The following is a 22,072-nucleotide window of genomic DNA, read 5'->3' on the forward strand; positions in this document are numbered from 1 at the left end:
AAAGCTCTGTGTGTGCATTCTCTCATTGCAGCGATTGAAGCTGTGTGTGTGCGTTCTTTCATTGGAGAGATCGAAGCTCTGTGTGTGCGTTCTCTCAACGCAGCGATTGAAGCTCTGTGTGTGCGTTCTCTCAACGCAGCGATTGAAGCTCTGTGTGTGCGTTCTCTCAACGCAGCGATCAAAGCTCTGTGTGTGCGTTCTCTCAACGCACCGATCAAAGCTCTGTGTGTGCGTTCTCTCATTGCAGCAATTGAAGCTGTGTGTGTGCGTTCTCTCATTGGAGAGATCGAAGCTCTGTGTGTGTGCATTCTCTCATTGCAGCGATTGAAGCTCTGTGTGTGCGTTCTCTCATTGCAGCGATCGAAGCTCTGTGTTTCCGTTCTCCCATTGCAGCGATTGAAGCTCTGTGTGTGCATTCTCTCATTGCAGCGATCGAAGCTGTGTGCGTGCATTCTCTCATTGTAGCGATCGAAGCTCTGTGTGTGTGTTCTCTCATTGCAGCGATTGAAGCTCTGTGTGTGCGTTCTCTCATTGGAGAGATTGAAGCTCTGTGTGTGCGTTCTCTCATTGCAGCGATCTAAGATCTGTGTTCGTGTTCTTTCATTGCAGCGATCAAAGCTCTGTGTGTGCGTTCTCTCATTGCAGCGATCTAAGCTCTGTGTGTGCATTCTCTCATTGCAGCGATCAAAGCTCTGTGTGTGCGTTCTCTCATTGCAGCAATCGAAGCTCTGTGTAAGCGTTCTCTCATTGGTGCGATCGAAGCTCTGTGTGTGCGCGTTCTCTCATTGGTGCGATCGAAGGTCTGTGTGTGCGCGTTCTCTCATTGGTGCGATCGAAGGTCTGTGTGTGCGCGTTCTCTCATTGCAGCGATCAAAGCTCTGTGTGCGTTCTCTCATTGCAGCGATCTAAGATCTGTGTTCGTGTTCTTTCATTGCAGCGATCAAAGCTCTGTGTGTGCGTTCTCTCATTGCAGCGATCTAAGCTCTGTGTGTGCATTCTCTCATTGCAGCGATCAAAGCTCTGTGTGTGCGTTCTCTCATTGCAGCAATCGAAGCTCTGTGTAAGCGTTCTCTCATTGGTGCGATCGAAGCTCTGTGTGTGCGCGTTCTCTCATTGGTGCGATCGAAGGTCTGTGTGTGCGCGTTCTCTCATTGCAGCGATCAAAGCTCTGTGTGCGTTCTCTCATTGCAGCGGTCGAAGCTCTGTGTGTGCGTTCTCTCATTGGTGCGATCGTAGCTCTGTGTGTGCATTCTATCTGGGTCCAGCAAGAACTTGCGGAATGAAGTAGAAACCTTCATCTTGGTGGGACACCAAAGGTTTTGATTGATCAAAAAGTTTGTGGATCCTGAACCAAAGCTCCGGGTCGAAATTAACTGAGATTCTCCAGAATCCTTGGCTTTGGTTTTGCTGGGGGTTCAGTTTGGGCAATTCTGTTCAGGGGTTCAGTTTGGGCAATTCTATTTAGGTGTTCAGTTTGGGCAATTCTGTTCAGAGGTTCAGTTAGGGCAATTCTTTTCAGAGGTTCAGTTTGGGAAATTCTGTTCAGAGGTTCAGTTTGGGAAATTGTATTTGGATGGTCAGTTTGGGCACTTCTGTTTAGGTGTACAGTTTGGGCAATTCTGTTCAGAGGTTCATTTTGGACAATTCTGTTCAGGAGTTCAGTTTGGGCAATTCTGTTCGGAGGTTCAGTTTGTGCAATTCTGTTCGGAGGTTCAGTTTGTGCAATTCTATTCGGAGGTTCAGTTTGGGCAATTCTGTTTAGGGGGGCAGTTTGGGCAATTCTGTTGAGCGGTTCAGTTTGGGGAAATCTGTTTAGCGGTTCAGTTTGGGCAATTCTGTTCAGAGGTTCAGTTTGGGCAATTCTGTTCAGAGGTTCAGTTTGGGCAATTCTGTTTTGGGCCAATGTTGGACATCTAAACGAATATTGAACGAGCGGTGGGTTATTGCTGTAGGACAAGCAGTTAAAAAAAAGGAGAGTACAGCTTAAAATGATGTTGCCCTGGGTCAAGGAGCTATGATGAACATAAAGTAATAAGGGAGGGTAGGAAGGATGGTCTCTGCCACATGGGAAGACCATTTCCTTTGACTGCTAAATAGGACGGGCCACTCCTTGTGATCCGCCATGAAGAGAGCACTTGGTCCAGATAAAAAACTGTGCGTTGATCTCTTATCTGTCAGTGAAGAAGGCCCCAATGGTCCAAGGTACTCATAGGTGCCAGATTCGGACATCGGTCTCAACTCACCGAACGTGGCCTCCATTGGAGACTCTTCCCATTCATCTGCTTTAAATCCAACTTGAAAGAGGCTGTGAAGAATTCCAGTGCTCGTGACCACTTGATGGGGATCAACCTGACCCGGGGGGTTAGGTACCGGACCATCCCTGTGATGCCCCACAGGGATTTTACAGAGGAACCCCAGGCTCTCCAGTCCACATTCTTTTTTCTGTTCAAACTACCCCACTATGGAGACTGGGCACAATGTAGGAGACACAGGGAGCATATAATTCCAAGAGCCACCACCAAGCCTGTCCATGGGTTCTCGAATAGGGTTTGTCAAGAGGGAACAGCTCCTGAGTAATTCATGCAGCTTTCGGGATGTGAGATGATCTGGACATTAGTTGCAGCTCTTACATTCAACACACAGCGCTTTGAGATCATACCAATGGTTTATTTATTTATTCATTGCATTTTTAAAGCACTCACACAGCCTGCGGGCATCGAGGCGCTGTTACAGGAGTTTTTTGTTTTTTAGTTGCGTAATTGTCTTGTTTTTCTTTTTTTAGTTGTGTATTTATAACGCGCTCAAATACCCAGAGGTTTCTAAGCGCGGACCCGGGGATCGAACCTGTGTTGCTTCCTGTCGTTTTGCTTCCAAGGCGAACACGTTGCCGCTGCGCTATCCTCCCGGGACGCTATACAAATGCACAATAAAATAACATTAAGAAAACAGAATCAGCGACGGCTTGCAGACCTGTAATGTTGGCGGCTATCAGTTTGTTAGTCCACACAATCATTAGCAAATCACATGACACCCCCTACACCTGAGAATAATCATCCAATAAAGTAATCCAAGAAGCACCCGATGTAGGGAGAAAAGATGTGGGGCCGATAAAGCGTATGGGAGTCGGGAATGCAGGAGGTTAGGAGGTGTGGGAACGGTTGTGGTGTGGAGAGGACTGAAAGAAAGCGAAGCGAATTCAGGGGAGTGAGAAAAGAGGGGAGCAAGTCTTTTGGTTGAACTTTAACAGGTTGAATAATCTTTGCCCACATGTTTTTTGCAGTTTTTCTGCTTTATATCCTATAAAGGTAATTGCTTGGTTGGGGTCAGGCACTACTGGTTGGAAAAGAGAGGGGAGGGCTCAGGGTAAAGAAATGGCAAAGAAATCCAGTAAAAAATAATCAGTGGTCGAAGTGTACGAAAATAAGTAGTGGAACCCCACAACCCCCATCGCCATACCCCCCAGGCACAATACAAACCCCAAAAAACATGCGCCTGCTGTTTAAGGAAACGGTCAGGGCAGTGACCCAAATGCCAAGGGTAGCGGAAGTGACATCACACGACCCTTGACCCTCTGATGACATCACAGGAAGTGATGTCATTTGACCCCGCCCCAAAGTGATATCGCGGGAAGCTATGGAACACAACCTTTCACCCATTGACAAAACAGAAAGTGGCATCACATAGCATTGTACACTACGAAAAATATGGTTACGATATCACTAATGTGATGTACATTTCATACAACAATGGATTGCCATATATATCGTTAAGATCAGTGTGTCTAGGCCCATATTACCAAATTACTGTGAATGCAAGCAGACGTCCATGACCAAAGCGCTTTATATAGAAAAAATATACACCCAATATCACCCAGCCTGTGTTGGTACTCATTTATCCACCTCAGAAGGATGAAAGGCTGAGTTGAGGCATTTAAAAGCAGACTAAATTAGCGACTCACTCCCTGAAGTGTGCCTGAAATAAACCTTTAATGAGTAGCAATTATGGTATAGAATTCCAGAAAGACACATTATTTGGTATTCCTATTCTTTCTTAATTAGGGTCAGTGCTGAAAGTGTTAGACTTGTGGCACTCCTGTTCTTATTTTTCTTCTTTTTTTAAGGGGTCTGAACAAGAAAGCCAGCCACTCCAGAAGTAAAGAGCCACATGGTGCTGGCCACAGGCCAGGAGCTTACATTACCAAAAAAATAAAAATGTTTAGCGGTCGCAAGTGAGACCTTAGAGGTCGCAGTTGCGACCTCTGGCGACCCCTCAATGACGTACCTGAGTAAAACTTAATTTAAAATGATAGAGGAGCACCGCTCGCAACCAATCCTGCCCACTTTGACCACTAAAAATAATCAACCAGTTGGAATATGATGAAAACGTGCACAACCCCAGAGAGAGGAGTGCAAAGGAGGAGAAAAGGAGCAAGAGCAGGAGGAGCAGAGGTTGGGGAGAGAAAAGAAGAACAGAGGTAGGGTGGAGAAAAGCAGAGTGGATGTGGTAGAGAAATGAGGAGTGTAGGTGGGGAGAGTAAAGAGCAGCGGAGGTGGGGGAGAGTAAAGAGGGGCAGAGGTGGGGAGAGAAAGGAGGAGCAGAGGTAGGGGAGAGAAAGGAGGGCGGAGGAGAGAAATGGAGCATGGGAGGGGAGAGAAAAAAGGAACATGGGTGGGGAGAGAAAAAAGGAACATGGATGAGGGAGAGAAAAGAGGAGCAGAGGGGGAGAGCAAAGGGGGGGAAAGGGGAGCAGAGGTGGGGGAGAGGAAAGGGGAGTAGAGGTGGGGGAGAAAATAGCTTAAGAAGAAAATAAGTGCAAAGGTGGAAGCCAAATCACCTAAATGGAAGGAAGAGGAGAAGAGAGCGGAGGTGGAAGAGAGGATAACTAAAGTGCAGGCAAGTAGCAAGGAGAAGAGAGGAGGGGAAAGGAAAAGGAGAAATGGTGAAGGATAGAGAGAGACAAGAGTGAAGGAGGGGAAAAAGAAGCAGAGCAAGAGGAGAAGGAGAGAGGGTGAAGATGGTAGGGAGTAGCATGAAGAAATAGTTTACAAAGTAAAAAAAAGATAAAGGAGGCTAAGTAGAAGAAGGCAGGAGAGGGAGGTGGTTATATGGAGAAATAATTAAGAAAGTGCGAGAATTAGATTAATGGAAAGAGTGAGGCAAATGAAGAACTAGTTAAGAGGGGGTTGGAGGCGATGGAAAGGTGAGGTGAAGGAATGGGCTGGAATGGAGACCAGCTAGGAGCAGAGAATGTGGGAAGGCAGGAATGAACAGAGAAACCGGAGGAGATGGAAAGGTGAGGTGAAGGAATGGGCTGCAATGGAGACCAGCTAGGAGCAGAGAATGTGGGAAGGCAGGAATGAACAGAGGAACCGGAGGAGATGGAAAGGTGAGGTGAAGGAATGGGCTGCAATGGAGACCAGCTAGGAGCAGAGAATGTGGGAAGGCAGGAATGAACAGAGGAACCGGAGGAGATGGAAAGGTGAGGTGAAGGAATGGGCTGCAATGGAGACCAGCTAGGAGCAGAGAATGTGGGAAGGCAGGAATGAACATAGGAACCGGAGGAGATGGAAAGGTGAGGTGAAGGAATGGGCTGCAATGGGGACCAGCTAGGAGGAGAGAACGTGGGAAGGCAGGAATGAACAGAGGAACCGGAGGAGATGGAAAGGTGAGGTGAAGGAATGGGCTGCAATGGGGACCAGCTAGGAGGAGAGAACGTGGGAAGGCAGGAATGAACAGAGGAACCGGAGGAGATGGAAAGGTGAGGTGAAGGAATGGGCTGCAATGGGGACCAGCTAGGAGGAGAGAACGTGGGAAGGCAGGAATGAACAGAGGAACCGGAGGAGATGGAAAGGTGAGGTGAAGGAATGGGCTGCAATGGGGACCAGCTAGGAGGAGAGAACGTGGGAAGGCAGGAATAAACAGAGAAACCGGAGGCGATGGAAAGGTGAGGTGAAGGTATGGGCTGCAATGGGGAACGGCTAGGAGGAGAGAACGTGGGAAGGCAGGAATGAACAGAGAAACCGGAGGAGATGGAAAGGTGAGGTGAAGGAATGGGCTGCAATGGGGACCAGCTAGGAGCAGAGAACGTGGGAAGGCAGGAATGAACAGAGGAACCGGAGGAGATGGAAAGGTGAGGTGAAGGAATGGGCTGCAATGGGGACCAGCTAGGAGGAGAGAACATGGGAAGGCAGGAATGAACAGAGGAACCGGAGGAGATGGAAAGGTGAGGTGAAGGAATGGGCTGCAATGGGACCAGCTAGGAGGAGAGAACGTGGGAAGGCAGGAATGAACAGAGATACCGCAGGAGATGGAAAGGTGAGGTGAAGGAATGGGCTGCAATGGGGACCGGCTAGGAGGAGAGAACGTGGGAAGGCAGGAATAAACAGAGAAACCGGAGGCGATGGAAAGGTGAGGTGAAGGTATGGGCTGCAATGGGGACCGGCTAGGAGGAGAGAACGTTGGAAGGTAGGAATGAACAGGGAAACCAGAGGCGATGGAAAGGTAAGGTGAGGTAATGGGCTGCAATGGGGACCGGCTAGGAGGAGAGAACGTGGGAAGGCAGGAATGAACAGAGAAACAAGAGGCGATGGAAAGGTGAGGTGAAGGAATGGGCTGCAATTGGGACCAGCTAGGAGGAGAGAACATGGGAAGGCAGGAATGAGCAGAGAAACCGGAGGCGATGGAGACGTGAAGGAATGGGCTGGAACGGGGACCAGCTAGGAGGAGAGAACGTGGGAAGGCAGGAATGAATAGAGAAACGGGAGGCGAGGGAAAGGTGAGGTGAAGGAATGGGCTGGAATTGGGACCGGCTAAGAGGAGAGAACGTGAGAAGGCAGAAATGAACAGAGGAACCGGAGGCGACGGAAAGGTGAGGTGAAGGAATGGGCTGCAATGGGGACCGGCTAGGAGGAGAGAACGTGGGAAGGCAGGAATGAACGGAGAAACCGCAGGAGATGGAAAGGTGAGGTGAAGGAATGGGCTGCAATGGGGACAAGCTAGCAGGAGAGAATGTGGGAAGGCAGGAATGAACAGAGAAACCGAAGGAGATGGAAAGGTGAGGTGAAGGTATGGGCTGCAATAGGGACCGGCTAGGAGGAGAGAACGTTGGAAGGTAGGAATGAACATAGAAACCGGAGGCGATGGAAAGGTGAGGCGAAGGAATGGGCCGCAATGGGGACCAGCTAGGAGGAGAGAACGTGGGAAGGCAGGAATGAACAGAGAAACCTGGAGAGAGGAGGGCCAGAGGCAAGTAGAAATGTGGAGAACGGGGGAGAGAATAGGGTCATGAGAGGAGAGGAGGAAAGGAGTAAAACGGATAGACGTGAAAGAGGAGAAGTCTCCAGAGTCTGGCCGCTAAGCTCGTACACTGGTGGAGAGTGGCCTGGTGACGGCTAAAGTGCTCTGGTGCTACTCGAAACTAAGTCCAGGCTCATTAATATCATAATAATATTAATTATAATAAATGGCTTGTGAGACTAACCAGCTGAGCCCAGCCCACACCCCCAATATGTGGGAGAGAAGTGTGTTAATACTGGGGTCCAACGCCAGCAAAAGAGTGACACCCCAGCACTGTCTAGATGACCCAAGGCAGGGGGGGGAGGGGCTGTGGTGCAGATCTTGTCAAAGTACAGGCAGAGCAACATAACAAGTTCAACCCAAGACAAAAAAAGAGTCCACAAGGTGGCAAGAAAGAAGAGCTAGGCCACACAACACCCCAAAGAATGCAAGCGACCGCGTGTCGCTAAGAAGGCAGGAGTGTGCAGGGTATAGGTGAAAAGAACCAAAAACAGCTACATTTCAGAAGAACTCCCCCATCTCTTACCCCGCCCTGACCATGGTCTCATTGAAACCTAATCCCCTGATGTTCCATCAAAACCAATAAAAAAACGTTTATTTCAGGTTCTTTGTTGTCCCTTAAACCGTGACAGGTCTCATCGCAAAGAGCTCATTGACTGCGGCTTTTTCACACAAGAGAAATGTCCACTGCATAATCAACCTTTGCCTGCCCAAGGTCAGTCCAGCACAGAAATGCCAGGCAATTAAGGGAACTGTCAGGGTGCTATGATGGATTCTACTATGACATGTATCCAAGCCGGGTTCAGCCATAGGAGAGATTAAAATGACTTGAGGTACATCACTGATTTCCGAGGTACACCGTTGGCTATATTTTCACAGAGCTGTGATGGTGTAACAATATTCATTTGGGCTGATGAGTTAGAACTTTCGTTGCATTCGGAGCTTCTAGAATTCCTTTCAGTGCAATGCGATTTTTTTAACTTCATCAAGAAGATTTTATCATTTTTCATCATCTAATGTTAATTACATTCATTTGCTCTTTATTTTGTTTATTTATAGTGTGCCAAAAGCCTGCAGGCATCGAGTACAACAATCGCACAAACCAATAAGACGGGACAATCATGGGTTCTAAAGCCAGATGGGCACTGAGCGGTCAATTTCCTAAGTAAGAACGTTTCTAAAGCTCTGCAAAAAGGCACTAGTATTCCCCTCCTGCATAAGTGCTAGTGGCAAGCTGTTCCAGAACCTGGCAGCGCTTACTGGAAACTTTCCATCGCTTGTGTCCAGGGCAGTTTACCTGCGCCAAGCAGGAGGAGTGCAGTGCTCTGTTGGGAGTGCAGGGGGAGATCAAGGATTTTAAGTACAGGGGGTGGGGGGGAGGGGGGCTGTACCATAAAGGCAGCGATGCACCAGGGTGCCAACTTTAAAGTTTATGCGCTACCACAAGGGGAGCCAATGGAGGTCCCTTTTTTGATCAGAGATGTGGTCCCTTCTGTATGCATCGTTTCTGCGTGCGTGCGTGCGTGCGTGTGTGCGTGCGTGCGTGCGTGTATCTCCTTTCAAAGGATATCAGAAAGCTTCCAAATCCATTTTTTCTTTGAGTTTATACACTTGCCAAGTAGGGGTCAAAAGTGGTAAAAATTTCCAACTATAGTGCCAAGCTTGCTGGTCAGTGCCATTTTGCCCCAGACCCAGTGCCTGATGGATGACATCACAACAGTGCTACTGTGCATACTGGAAAGAGCGTGAGGTCCCTCAATGCACACGCCAAGAGCTGCGGACCCCATCTAAGGCAAGCGTACACGCTGTCTACACCATGCTGGCCTACCCGGCCAGTTGGCGACTATCTCCAGTCTATGGAGGCCTTCACGGTCAATCAACCAACCAACACGGTTTAGAAATGTTGCCACTTGATAATAGATGGTACTCTATCGTGTTCCAAGCTGTGCACCTGCTCAACTAGCCCACCTGCCCCATTTCAGCATCTCAAATCTTCTGCCACCCCTGATCATACACTCCCAGTCCTCGACTCCTTATGCTCTCCATCAGCTTCATTCATAGTCCAAGCTATTCATCGGAACCATTTACAGTCCTGATAATTATACCCCCTTTCTCACCACACCGTCATTCAGACAAGCCCGTGTCCCGCGTTGGAGGACAGCTCATCACTTTGTCACGTTCATAGCCAAATGCAAGATAATTCAATAAACCAAAGTTGGCCATACTCCAACAGGTGTGAAATTAAACTGGTCATCATTGGTGGGCGCAGAGAGGAGCAAGGAGGGGGACTAGGAGAAATTCAAACAAGTTGTACAATGATAGATTGTATGGAACGACCATTTTCAGGCGTAATGACCGCAACGCCAGTAACAGGGTTCTTCAAACGGCAATGACAGAAGCTACGGAGACAGATGGACATCAATGTGAAAGCAGGGCTAGAGGGAAAGTAGGGTTCATGATTTTTCAGGGTCGGGCTAGCGGGCCAACCAGAGGAGCCTGCTAGTCCTCACCACCTTAGGTATTGATGGACCTTTCTAGATCAGGGTTTATGTAGTACATCACCCTTAATCCACCGTGCCCCTCATCCCTCCTCACCTTCTTGTTCTCGTCCCGGTATTTATTCAGGAATAAGGCCCTGCTCCTCTCGTTTTCCAGCTCCTGTAGTAGCACCGAGCGATCCGCATCCATCGCAGTCTCTGACTCCTTGGATTGGCTGAGCATCACCTGTTTCTGCAGCGTCCACTTCTCGTTCATCTGCCTTTTCAGGAGCTGCCGCAGCTCATGCCTTTAAGACAATGGAGATACAGAAAGAACATAGACGTATAAGAGCCCGGACATGTACACCCCAGCGTAGTACACTAGCCGGCTTGATCACGGCACAGAAGAGTAGCATTAGGTTGCTCAATAGTTACGCCTCTTATATACTGTAGTTTGGCACAGACGGTAACTGCGATTTGTCGTAAAGGGCCATTGACCTTTAATGGCTGGTAGTGCTTGGGCAGACAATATAACCGATGGCTTCACCCCTTTCAGCCACTCACAGTGGCGATTGGTTGTCAAATGTAATGTTTCATTGACGTCAAATTTTAAAGAGAACCTTTCAGCATAAAGAATATCTAGTGGTTGCAGAATATTACTATTTAAATTTATAATACAGCAAGCATTTTTTTTGAAAATAGATTAGTACTGGCTGTCAACACTTTTAGCCCCCCGGGTTGCCCATCTGGTAACCCAGGGTGCTGAGAGCGGTGTTATTTTATTTGAATGAACTGGACGCATCGTGGGGTCCAATTCATTCGAACCAAATAATGTCCTAAAATGGCCGCTATGGAGATGGAAGGTGGGGCTTCTAACAGAGTCCCTCTTCCATTTCCGTGGCAGACTGGTGGGTGCACGGGGGCGGCAGCAGCAGAGGTGGCGGTGCCCTGTCCTTGCCGACACAAAAGGTAAGGGGGAGGGAGTTTTAAAAAAATGTATAGGAAAGGAGGGTGGGGGGTAAGATGGCTGCGCGGGGCAGGGAAAGCAGCCAGTAGGCTGCTCGAATCATGGGCCGGGATTAGCAGTTTCTGCCTGTGTTCCGATCAACTCGATTGGTTGGCACCCCCGGCCAGGGTGCTAATTTAAAGTATGTTTACTTCCATGTTAGTCCAGTGTTCAAACAAAAGAAGTCACATTTTGATACATAAAATACTAGGATGGTACAATGCAGTATCTTTTAAAGTTGTGTAGACTAAACTATTAGATGTGAGATATTAAACGAAAACTGAGATACAGCAATTGATATTTGCTATAAATAAAGTTAAAAGGTAAACATGGAATGCCACCTTAAGACACCTGTTTCATCCTTAAGGAGCACAGTTTTCATAATAACAATTTTGTGGGCACTTTTCCAACTTAGATTTACCTCCATTTTGTAATTCTAGAACAGGAAGTGACCTCAGGACCTCAGACGGTGAAAGGAAGTGCGGTTTGCAGATCTATTTATAGCAAAGGGTTGCATATTCTTTTACATTTCCACTAGCAATTTTACATATCTCATGATTTTGTCCTATCAGTAGTAGGAATAATAAAACAACGTACCATAAAAAGTGCATGTACACAAGGTGGTCTTTTGGCACGGAATACCAGATAACTCACTGGTACTCATTGTGTCAACCTCAGAAGGGCTGAGTGGACTTGTCAGGATTTGAACCTGTTGCTGTGAGTCAAACACAGGTACCTGCAGTGATTGCTTGGTCCACTGAGCCACAGGCCCAGATACACCTTAAATGCCAATAGGAGTAGTAGTACTACCAGGAGTAATAGTAGTAACAGCACACTATGGAGAAATGTTACCTTGCACTACAACTGCAAACCTAATAATGTGGGCCATACAAGGAGATGAACAATTAATCAAAGCATTAGGCATAAGACAATCGGGCTTCCGCCCAAACACAGCACAGAGACAGCCTTGATTGACCTCAGGACACAAATGGACAACCTCAAAGACAACAGCAAACTAGCCCTTCTTCTCCTCCTTGACTTGTCGGCCGCCTTTGACTTGGTAAATCATGACATTCTCTGCAAACACCTAGCCTCAGCAGCCAAATTCTCCGACAAGGCCAATGCCTGGATTCAGTCCTTCCTGAATAATAGATCTATGAGGGTCTTTGCTCCCACAGCCTCTGCCGAACCAGCCCCTGTTACTTGCAGCATCCCCCAGGGTTCCTGCGTTTCACCCCCACTATACAATGTGTTTACAAAACCCCTCTTCGACATACTAGACCACTTGGGTGTCATCTACACAAATTACGCTAATGACACGCAAATACTCATCCCACTAACAGGCGATTACTCCACCGACAACACAGTACTCAACAACATTTATTCCATTGTCCAAGAATGTTTGGCCAAACACGGAATCTGCCTCAACGACGACAAGACTGAGCTTCTTCTCCTAGGCTCCCAATCCAGACTTAACAAACTCAACAAACTTTATCCGACATTCACCATTGACGGCAATAACATTTCTGTCTCCAACAGCGTCAAAACTCTTGGTATTTACCTTGACTCCTCCTTCACACTGACAAGACAAATCAACGCTATCTCATCCGCCACCACTTACACATGCAAGCTCATCAATGCCAGTAGACCCTACCTCTCAACTTCCAACTGCACCACCCTAGCCAGAGCATTAGTACTTTCCAAAGTCGACTATTGTAACACTCTCTTCCGGGGCACCAGCCAAAAGAACATCAACAAGCTTCAAGTTATCCCAAATAACGCACTAAGAGCAGTCATGAACATACCCAAACACAAGCCCATCTCTGTTACCAGACGCGACTGTCATTGGCTATCTATACTTCAGAGAATCGAATATAAAACACTCTCTCTCACACACAAATGCTTATCCAACCAAGCACCAAGATACCTCTCGGACAACCTCACGCACCATACACCATCCTGCCTAACCAGATCAGCCCAAACTCACTGCTTAAATATCCCTAGATTTAAGCTCCAAAAAGCAGGCGGCACAAGCTTCCCAGTGCTTACCGCAAAACTTTGGAACTCACTACCAACCGACCTGAGAGCTGAAGCATCCTTCCACCGCTTCAGACATAGCGCCAAAACTTGGCTACTGGCCAAAGAAGTTTAAATCGCCGACTTATTACAACACAATTGTATATACTGTATTACCTGCACATTCTCAAACCGTGCAAATACATCATAATCTGTATATTGTCAGTAACTGCATTACAATGTGTATATTATCAGCAACTGTATCACAATGTCTTCACCTCATGTAATGTTTACCTACTCATGCAATGCTTACCTACTCTTACCCTGCCTGTAACACTTGCCTGTTACACTTTCACTACTGTGCAACCAGAACCTTTTACTACCATGCCTGTAACACCTGCCTGTAACACTTTCACTACTGTGTAACCATGTCAAGCGCCTGGATGCCCCAGGGCCAAGCGGCGCGCTATATAAATAATACACTAAACTAAACTAAATCAGGCGTGGTTTTTTTATCACAAGTGAACCAACAAATAGAAAAAGTCCTTAAGTAAATGGGAAAGGACCTGAACCATCCATCAGGAAAGTAAGACGAGTATAGACACAGTGTAGGGTAGGAAGTACATAGAGATTGATATGATTACCATCAATACCAGAAGTAACCTAGGGATATTATTGAAGTTCAAGCTCAAAGTAAGTATAGCATTCCCTGAAGAAGAGCAAGTACTTGAAACCCAGGTAGGCAGCTGAATATTGTTCCCAAAAACATAAAACATTCTTGTGACTATACCATGATATTAAGCCAACAGTTTTGTAATTTAGCTTCTAAAACATTCGATGTAACTACTGCAGCTCCACTAGCTAGTACTAAAGCACACAGCCACTGGCCCTGGGCCACAGATGAACAAGTATGCATAGTGGCAATGCCAATCTGGGGCAGGCACTGCTGCATAAAACATAAGAAAAGTGACTAGTCCAGCACAGAGGACTGCTTCTCAGTAGCAGCGGCAGTACTGGTATTCCTATAGCTACTACTGGTAACACCACTGGTAATACTATGAGTACTTCAATTACAACAATAGGCAGTCACAGGAGCAGGAGGAGTATTACTGGTATTACCACTTGTAATATTACTACGACTCCAAGTAGCACTAATGATACATGTTCTTCTAAAACTAGCATTTGTTCTACTACCAATAGTATTTACAGGAGTACTCTTACTACTACTGCCATAAAAACCCACAGTGGTAGCATCATTAGAACTAGTATCGGTAGTATTACCCGGAGTACTGGTTGTACTACTGGTGGCTTTACTATTGAAATTATGGCAAGTATAGCAGTAGTAAAATAGAAGAGTGGTATATGGAAGCATTTAAAAAGACCGCAGCAGCAGAAGAAATATCTCTGCTACTCCAAATAGAAGTAGTAGTGCTAGTAATAGTAATACTAGTACTATAGTAATACTATATCTAGTAGTAGCCAAATTACCTCAACAAATGCAGATACAAGTCGTACATCTGCCAGCAATAGTAATACTGGTGGAAACATGGGTAGTGCTACTATTACAGCTGGCTGTACTAGAAATACTACTGGTAATAATAGAACTACTATCCCTCCTGCTTCTTCTACTACCAGAGGTGGCTCGACCATAACAAGTGATGGGGCACCGACCCGTCCTCCCATTATGGAGGAGCCAGAAGCAAGCCCAGTGAAAACCGGAGTGCTCCCTAAGCTGCGCGGTGCAGCCAGGGGAGCGCACCTAAGCTAGCTTCAGTGTCACTAAGCTACAGTACTCCAGTGCGTAAGCCCAATGGGCCATGCAAGTCCCGAGGCATTTTAATTTCCCATCCTTGCATGACCCTTTGGGATTGCAGGATGGGGTACTGCAGGCTGAAATGTATGTCAGAGTGCACCTGTGCCTCCCACACTTGTGTGGCTTGGGAAATAACCATAAGGTTCTCCCTGTCTTCAGGTTCCTAGCTGTGGGGTGTGCATGAGAAGGAGGGCTATAGTAGTAGGAGTCTTGAGCTGTAGTCCAGGTGTCATGCAGGAAAGAAATCAAAAATGATTTCCTTGTGTATGTGTATACTTGTATGAATGTTTGTCTTCTATGCGTGGATGCAATGAGGTGTGCGACTTTGATTGTGTACGGGTGTAGTGTGTATGTTTTAGTGTACGATTTCATGTGTGAATGTGTGCTTTTGAATGAAAGTGCATTATGGACGTTATGCATGGGTGTGCATTTGAGTGAGTGAGAGAGCGATTTGTATATTAGCATGAATGGATATAAATGTAAATGTTTGACTATGTGCTGGGGAGAGAATCTGATTTTAGGCAGGGAGCATATTGCTGCAGTTGGTATGGACATGTACACTGGAAATGCTTCTTACACGGATTATGGGCAAAACGACCATAATAAGACTTTGGTGCAACCAGTATTGTTTAATTACTGGGAAAAATAATGTTTACTAGCATTATGAGCCAAACAAACATAATGTGTGCTCTTATGTCATAGTGGCCTACATTGGTGCAGCCAGTAAGGACATGTTTCCTCACAGTAGCATGGCATTTTGTACTGCCATTGTGGCATTGAGTCAACAGGTGTATGTTCTTACATGAATTACTGCCAGCCAGCATGGAAATGATTTGGTCAAGCCAACATGAAAATGTTGCTTTACACTGGCATTTAACTGGCATATGTGATGGGCAAAGGCATCATGCGCATATGTTGGAAAATGCTCATGTGCACTATTGGTGACTTAACGTTTATTGGATACTTGTATGGGTTACTCTACTAAACCTATGTCTCTCTACAAAACTCTGTGGCTTATTACCCAATTTGTCAGAGAAATGTTGCTGTTAAATGCACCATTTAAAACAAAATTCTGGGGGGAGGGGCAGAGGGACAACATTTCCTTGGTTGGTTTGGGCTTCCTCGCTAGGCTGGGGCGCTCGCACACATTCATAGGACATTTTTAAGCCTTTCCAATTAAAACATGTACTAGATGCCAGTGGGTACTACCGTTAGAATTAATACTACTGTTACAGGTGTGGCATGTGTAGGGAAGGCATCATATCACAAGTATGACATTGGCCCAATGGATACAATTTGTAAAACCTTTATTGAAAATGTTGGGGTTGGAGAATCTCATATGTTGCCCTATAACCAAGAAGGAAGTAGTCTCGACCAACAAACGATAAACAAAACAGTCCTAGTGCAGTCCGTCAAAACAAAATGGCCTATGCTAACAAAACCTATTGCCTGCTCTATCTCTTGTACAAAAAAGGAGAAATGTATGCAAAAGAAAAATCAGTGTTCAGATAACAATATAGCTGAACCAGCTCTCCATCCCACGTTAGGCCTCACGGGGCAAGGTGATCCTTTTATGCAGGATGACACACTCTGCCACGGCTTCCGACACTCTAAGCCTGGCCTTCCATGATGATGTCTCTTACTTGACTTTCAAAATTGTATTCCAAAGTAAAGTTCACAAAGGTCCCCCTCTGTCGGGCTCAGACCTTGCAGCTCACAGATCACACAGGTCCCCCCACTGTCGGGCTCAGACCTTACAGCACACAGATCACATAGGTCCCCCACTGCCGGGCTCAGACCTTGCAGCACACAGATCACATAGTTCCCCCTCTGTCAGGCTCAGACCTTACAGCACACAGATCACATAGGTCCCCCACTGTCAGGCTCAGACCTTGCAGCACACAGATCACATAGTTCCCCCTCTGTCAGGCTCAGACCTTACAGCACACAGATCACATAGGTCCCCCTCTGTCGGGCTCAGACCTTGCAGCACACAGATCACATAGTTCCCCCACTGTCGGGCTCAGACCTTACAGCACACAGATCACATAGGTCCCCCACTGTCGGGCTCAGACCTTAGAGCTCACAGATAACATAGGTCCCCCACTGTCGGGCTCAGACTTTACAGCACACAGATCACATAGGCCCCCCTCTGTCGGGCTCAAACCTTGCAGCACACAGATCACGTAGGCCCCCCTCTGTCGGGCTCAGACCTTACAGCACACAGATCACATAGTTCACCCTTTGCCGCGCTCAGACCTTGAAGCTCACAGATCACATAGGTCCTCCTCTGCTGCGCTCAGACCTTGCAGCACACAGATCACATAGGTCCCCCACTGTCGGGCTCAGACCTTACAGCACACAGATCACATATGTCCCCCACTGTCGGGCTCAGACCTTACAGCACACAGATCACATAGGTCCCCCACTGCCTGGCTCAGACCTTGCAGCACACAGATCACATAGGTCCCCCACTGTCATGCTCAGACCTTACAGCACACAGATCACATAGTTCCCCCTCTGCCGCGCTCAGACCTTGCAGCTCACAGATCACATAGGTCCCTCTCTGCTGCGCTCAGATCTTGCAGCACACAGATCACATAGGTCCCCCACTGTCGGGCTCAGACCTTACAGCACACAGATCACATAGGTCCCACACTGTCGGGCTCAGACCTTACAGCACACAGATCACATAGGCCCCCCACTGTCGGGCTCAGACCTTACAGCACACAGATCACATAGGTCCCCCCACTGTCGGGCTCAGACCTTACAGCACACAGATCTCATAGGTCCCCCACTGTCGGGCTCAGACCTTACAGCACACAGATCACATAGGTCCCCCCACTGTCAGGCTCAGACCTTACAGCACACAGATCACATAGGTCCCCCCACTGTCAGGCTCAGACCTTACAGCACACAGATCACATAGGTCCCCCCACTGTCAGGCTCAGACCTTACAGCACACAGATCTCATAGGTCCCCCACTGTCGGGCTCAGACCTTGCAGCTCACAGATCTCATAGGTCCCCCACTGTCGGGCTCAGACCTTATAGCACACAGATCACATAGGTCCACCTCTGCTGGTTCAGACCTTGCAGCTCACAGATTACATAGGTCCCCCACTGTCGGGCTCAGACCTTAGAGCTCACAGTTCACATAGGTCCCCCACTGTCGGGGTCAGACCTTATAGCACACAGATCACATAGGTCTCCCACTGTCGGGCTCAGACCTTGCAGCACACAGATCACATAGTTCCCCCACTGTCAGGCTCAGACCTTGCAGCACACAGATCACATAGGTCCCCCACTGTCGGGCTCAGACCTTACAGCACACAGATCTCATAGGTCCCCCACTGTCGGGCTCAGACCTTACAGCACACAGATCACGTAGGTCCCCCACTGTCGGGCTCAGACCTTACAGCACACAGATCACATAGGCCCCCCTCTGTCGGGCTCAGACCTTGCAGCACACAGATCACATAGGTCCCCCACTGTCGGGCTCAGACCTTACAGCTCACAGATCTCATAGGTCCCCCACTGTCGGGCTCAGACCTTAGAGCTCACAGATCACATAGGTCCCCCACTGTCGGGCTCAGACTTTACAGCACACAGATCACATAGGCCCCCCTCTGTCGGGCTCAAACCTTGCAGCACACAGATCACATAGGCCCCCCTCTGTCGGGCTCAGACCTTACAGCACACAGATCACATAGTTCACCCTTTGCCGCGCTCAGACCTTGCAGCTCACAGATCACATAGGTCCCCCTCTGCTGCGCTCAGACCTTGCAGCACACAGATCACATAGGTCCCCCACTGTCGGGCTCAGACCTTACAGCACACAGATCACATAGTTCACCCTTTGCCGCGCTCAGACCTTGCAGCTCACAGATCACATAGGTCCCCCTCTGCTGCGCTCAGACCTTGCAGCACACAGATCACATAGGTCCCCCACTGTCGGGCTCAGACCTTACAGCACACAGATCACATATGTCCCCCACTGTCGGGCTCAGACCTTACAGCACACAGATCACATAGGTCCCCCACTGCCTGGCTCAGACCTTGCAGCACACAGATCACATAGGTCCCCCACTGTCATGCTCAGACCTTACAGCACACAGATCACATAGTTCCCCCTCTGCCGCGCTCAGACCTTGCAGCTCACAGATCACATAGGTCCCTCTCTGCTGCGCTCAGATCTTGCAGCACACAGATCACATAGGCCCCCCACTGTCGGGCTCAGACCTTACAGCACACAGATCACATAGGTCCCCCCACTGTCGGGCTCAGACCTTACAGCACACAGATCTCATAGGTCCCCCACTGTCGGGCTCAGACCTTACAGCACACAGATCACATAGGTCCCCCCACTGTCAGGCTCAGACCTTACAGCACACAGATCACATAGGTCCCCCCACTGTCAGGCTCAGACCTTACAGCACACAGATCACATAGGTCCCCCCACTGTCAGGCTCAGACCTTACAGCTACAGCACACAGATCTCATAGGTCCCCCACTGTCGGGCTCAGACCTTGCAGCTCACAGATCTCATAGGTCCCCCACTGTCGGGCTCAGACCTTATAGCACACAGATCACATAGGTCCCCCTCTGCTGGGCTCAGACCTTGCAGCTCACAGATCACATAGGTCCCCCACTGTCGGGCTCAGACCTTAGAGCTCACAGTTCACATAGGTCCCCCACTGTCGGGGTCAGACCTTATAGCACACAGATCACATAGGTCTCCCACTGTCGGGCTCAGTCCTTGCAGCACACAGATCACATAGTTCCCCCACTGTCGGGCTCAGACCTTACAGCACACAGATCTCATAGGTCCCCCACTGTCGGGCTCAGACCTTACAGCACACAGATCACATAGGTCCCCCACTGTCAGGCTCAGACCTTACAGCACACAGATCACATAGGCCCCCCTCTGTCGGGCTCAGACCTTGCAGCACACAGATCACATAGGTCCCCCACTGTCGGGCTCAGACCTTACAGCTCACAGATCTCATAGGTCCCCCACTGTCGGGCTCAGACCTTACAGCTCACAGATCATATAAGCCCCCCTCTGTCAGGCTCAGACCTTGCAGCACACAGATCACATAGATCCCCCTCTGTCATGCTCAGACCTTGCAGCACACAGATCACACAGGTCCCCCTCTGTCGGGCCAGACCTTGCAGCACACAGATCACAAAGGTCCCCACTGCCGGGGTCAGACCTTGCAGCACACAGATCACACAGGTCCCACTCTGCCGGGCTCAGACGTTGCAGCACACAGATCACATAGGTCCCCCTCTGTCGGGCTCAGACCTTGCAGCACACAGATCACACAGGTCCCCCTCTGCCGGGCCCAGACCTTACAGCACACAGATCACATAGGTCCCCCTCTGCCGGGCTCAGACCTTATAGCACACAGATCACATAGGTCCCGCACTGTCGGGCTCAGACCTTACAGCACACAGACCACTTATGTCCCCCACTGTCGGGCACAGACCTTACAGCACACAGAACTCACAGGTCCCCCACTGTCGGACTCAGACCTTGCAGCACACAGATCACATAGGTCCACCACTGTCAGGCTCAGACCTTGCAGCATACAGATCACATAGGTTCCCCTCTGCCGGGCTCAGGCCTTGCATCACACAGATCACATAGGTCCCCCACTGCCGGGCTCAGGCCTTGCAGCACACCGATCACATAGGTCCCCCACTGCCGGGCTCAGATCTTGCAGCACACAGATCACATAGGTCCACCACTGTCAGGCTCAGACCTTGCAGCATACAGATCACATAGGTTCCCCTCTGCCGGGCTCAGGCCTTGGATCACACAGATCACCTAGGTCCCCCACTGCCGGGCTCAGGCCTGGCAGCACACAGATCACATAGTTCCCCCTCTGCCGCGCTCAGACCTTGCAGCTCACAGATCACAAAGGTCCCCCTCTGCTGCGCTCAAACCTTGCAGCACACAGATCACAAAGATTCCCCTCTGCCGGGCTCAGGCCTGGCAGCACACAGATCACATAGTTCCCCCACTGCCGGGCTCAGGCCTGGCAGCACACAGATCACATAGGTCCCCCACTGTCGGGCTCAGACCTCTCACGTCACAGTTGAACACAAACTTGCCAGGGGGCTCCCTTCGCCAAACTTATTGTACTTCAGGTCTCCCGCAATCATGCTCGAGCCCCTCTCGGAAGTCTTCTTCAATGATGTGTGTAGAATGTACATGTTATTAGGCCGTCTAAGCATTTCCTTTTCAGAGCCTTTATACTGCACGCTTTCCCCCAAACACGAAAGATTCCCAGAAGGTTTTTCACAGCTTAATAAAAAGGGCCTCATCACGAGTCTGGCGGTAACCCTTAAATGCAGAGGTAGCGCTATTACCGCCGCATTTGGGGGTCCGCCAGATCATGGCTTTGGTGGATTTCCCCCCAGCTATGAGCTGGGGGGAAATCCGCTGCGAAATTGCTGATTTTTGGTGCAATTACCGCCGGCGGGAAACCTGCCGGCGGTAATAGCGCAAATTTTCCCCATTGGTTCCAATGGGGAATGAGGAATTCCCGAATGGGCCCAATGGAGAATGAGTAATAACCCTTCCGCCAAACCCATGATCCGGCGCTAATAGCGCCAGAGGGTTTGTCGGTAGGGATATTAGCGCCGGCGTTACCGCCCAACTCGTGATGAGGCCCAAAATGTGTTACGCTGTTATGAGTAATAGAATTACCCCTTTTCCTCGCAGGCCGCTTTCATTGAAGTTTTTTTTACTGCATTTTACCAGAATATGTAGATGGGGGTTTGAGGTTAGGTGTTTAGAAAGGTGGGTGTTTGTGGGAGTTTAGGATGGTGTGCCCCCCGCCCAAATATTTTATTACGGTAAAATGTGGTAAAAAAAAACATTCAGTGAAACAGGATTTGGTGAAGACCCTGGGAGGAAAGGAAATAGATCTGGGAGTTACACATTTCATAGCCTTTTTTGTTGTGTGGTATCAAATACATTATACCACATAAGCAACAGAATGCCAGAGTGCTGTTAAAATAACATTATCACTATTAAAAAAAAGTACATGGTGGCACTTCCTGCAAATGCGATTACTTATCACTGTGACAGAACTCAAATGCCAGTGCATAGCCTCTGTGCCATCCTCCTCAGCCACCTCAGCCGTCACTCACTGCTACCTGTGTCAGCCATCAGGGCACCTCGTCCCCTCAAAGGCCATGGCCTTGTATCCAGTGCTGGCACTGGGCTTTATACTGCCTAACTTGAGATCTGGCAACACTTGTCTAGCCAGATCTCGGGTCTGGCACTTCTGAACTGTGTGTCACAGCATAAGTAATGCCAGGCTAGAAAAACAAATCTAAGGTACTGCAGGTGACTTCTGACATGGGCACGGCATCTATAGTACGCTGTGTTTAAGGCTCCAACTTCTCAATGAATTGCACATTCCCAAATAGTGCAATTGGTTTACATTAAC

At 48.6% G+C, this 22,072-nt stretch overlaps 1 protein-coding gene across 1 annotated transcript in view; it reads right to left on the bottom strand.

Moving 5' to 3' along the window:
• LOC138565827 (uncharacterized) overlaps positions 1-22,072 on the bottom strand; it is a 235,520-nt gene that overhangs the window by 26,195 nt on the left and 187,253 nt on the right. The window contains exon 6 of the mRNA XM_069643009.1: positions 9,892-10,081. Coding sequence (XP_069499110.1) covers positions 9,892-10,081 — 190 coding nt within the window. The remainder of the gene's footprint in view (positions 1-9,891; positions 10,082-22,072) is intronic.

The sequence above is a fragment of the Ambystoma mexicanum genome, chromosome 2p, assembly GCF_040938575.1.
Source record: "Ambystoma mexicanum isolate Mex_15411 chromosome 2p, UKY_AmexF1_1, whole genome shotgun sequence".
Lineage (NCBI taxonomy): Eukaryota > Metazoa > Chordata > Amphibia > Caudata > Ambystomatidae > Ambystoma > Ambystoma mexicanum.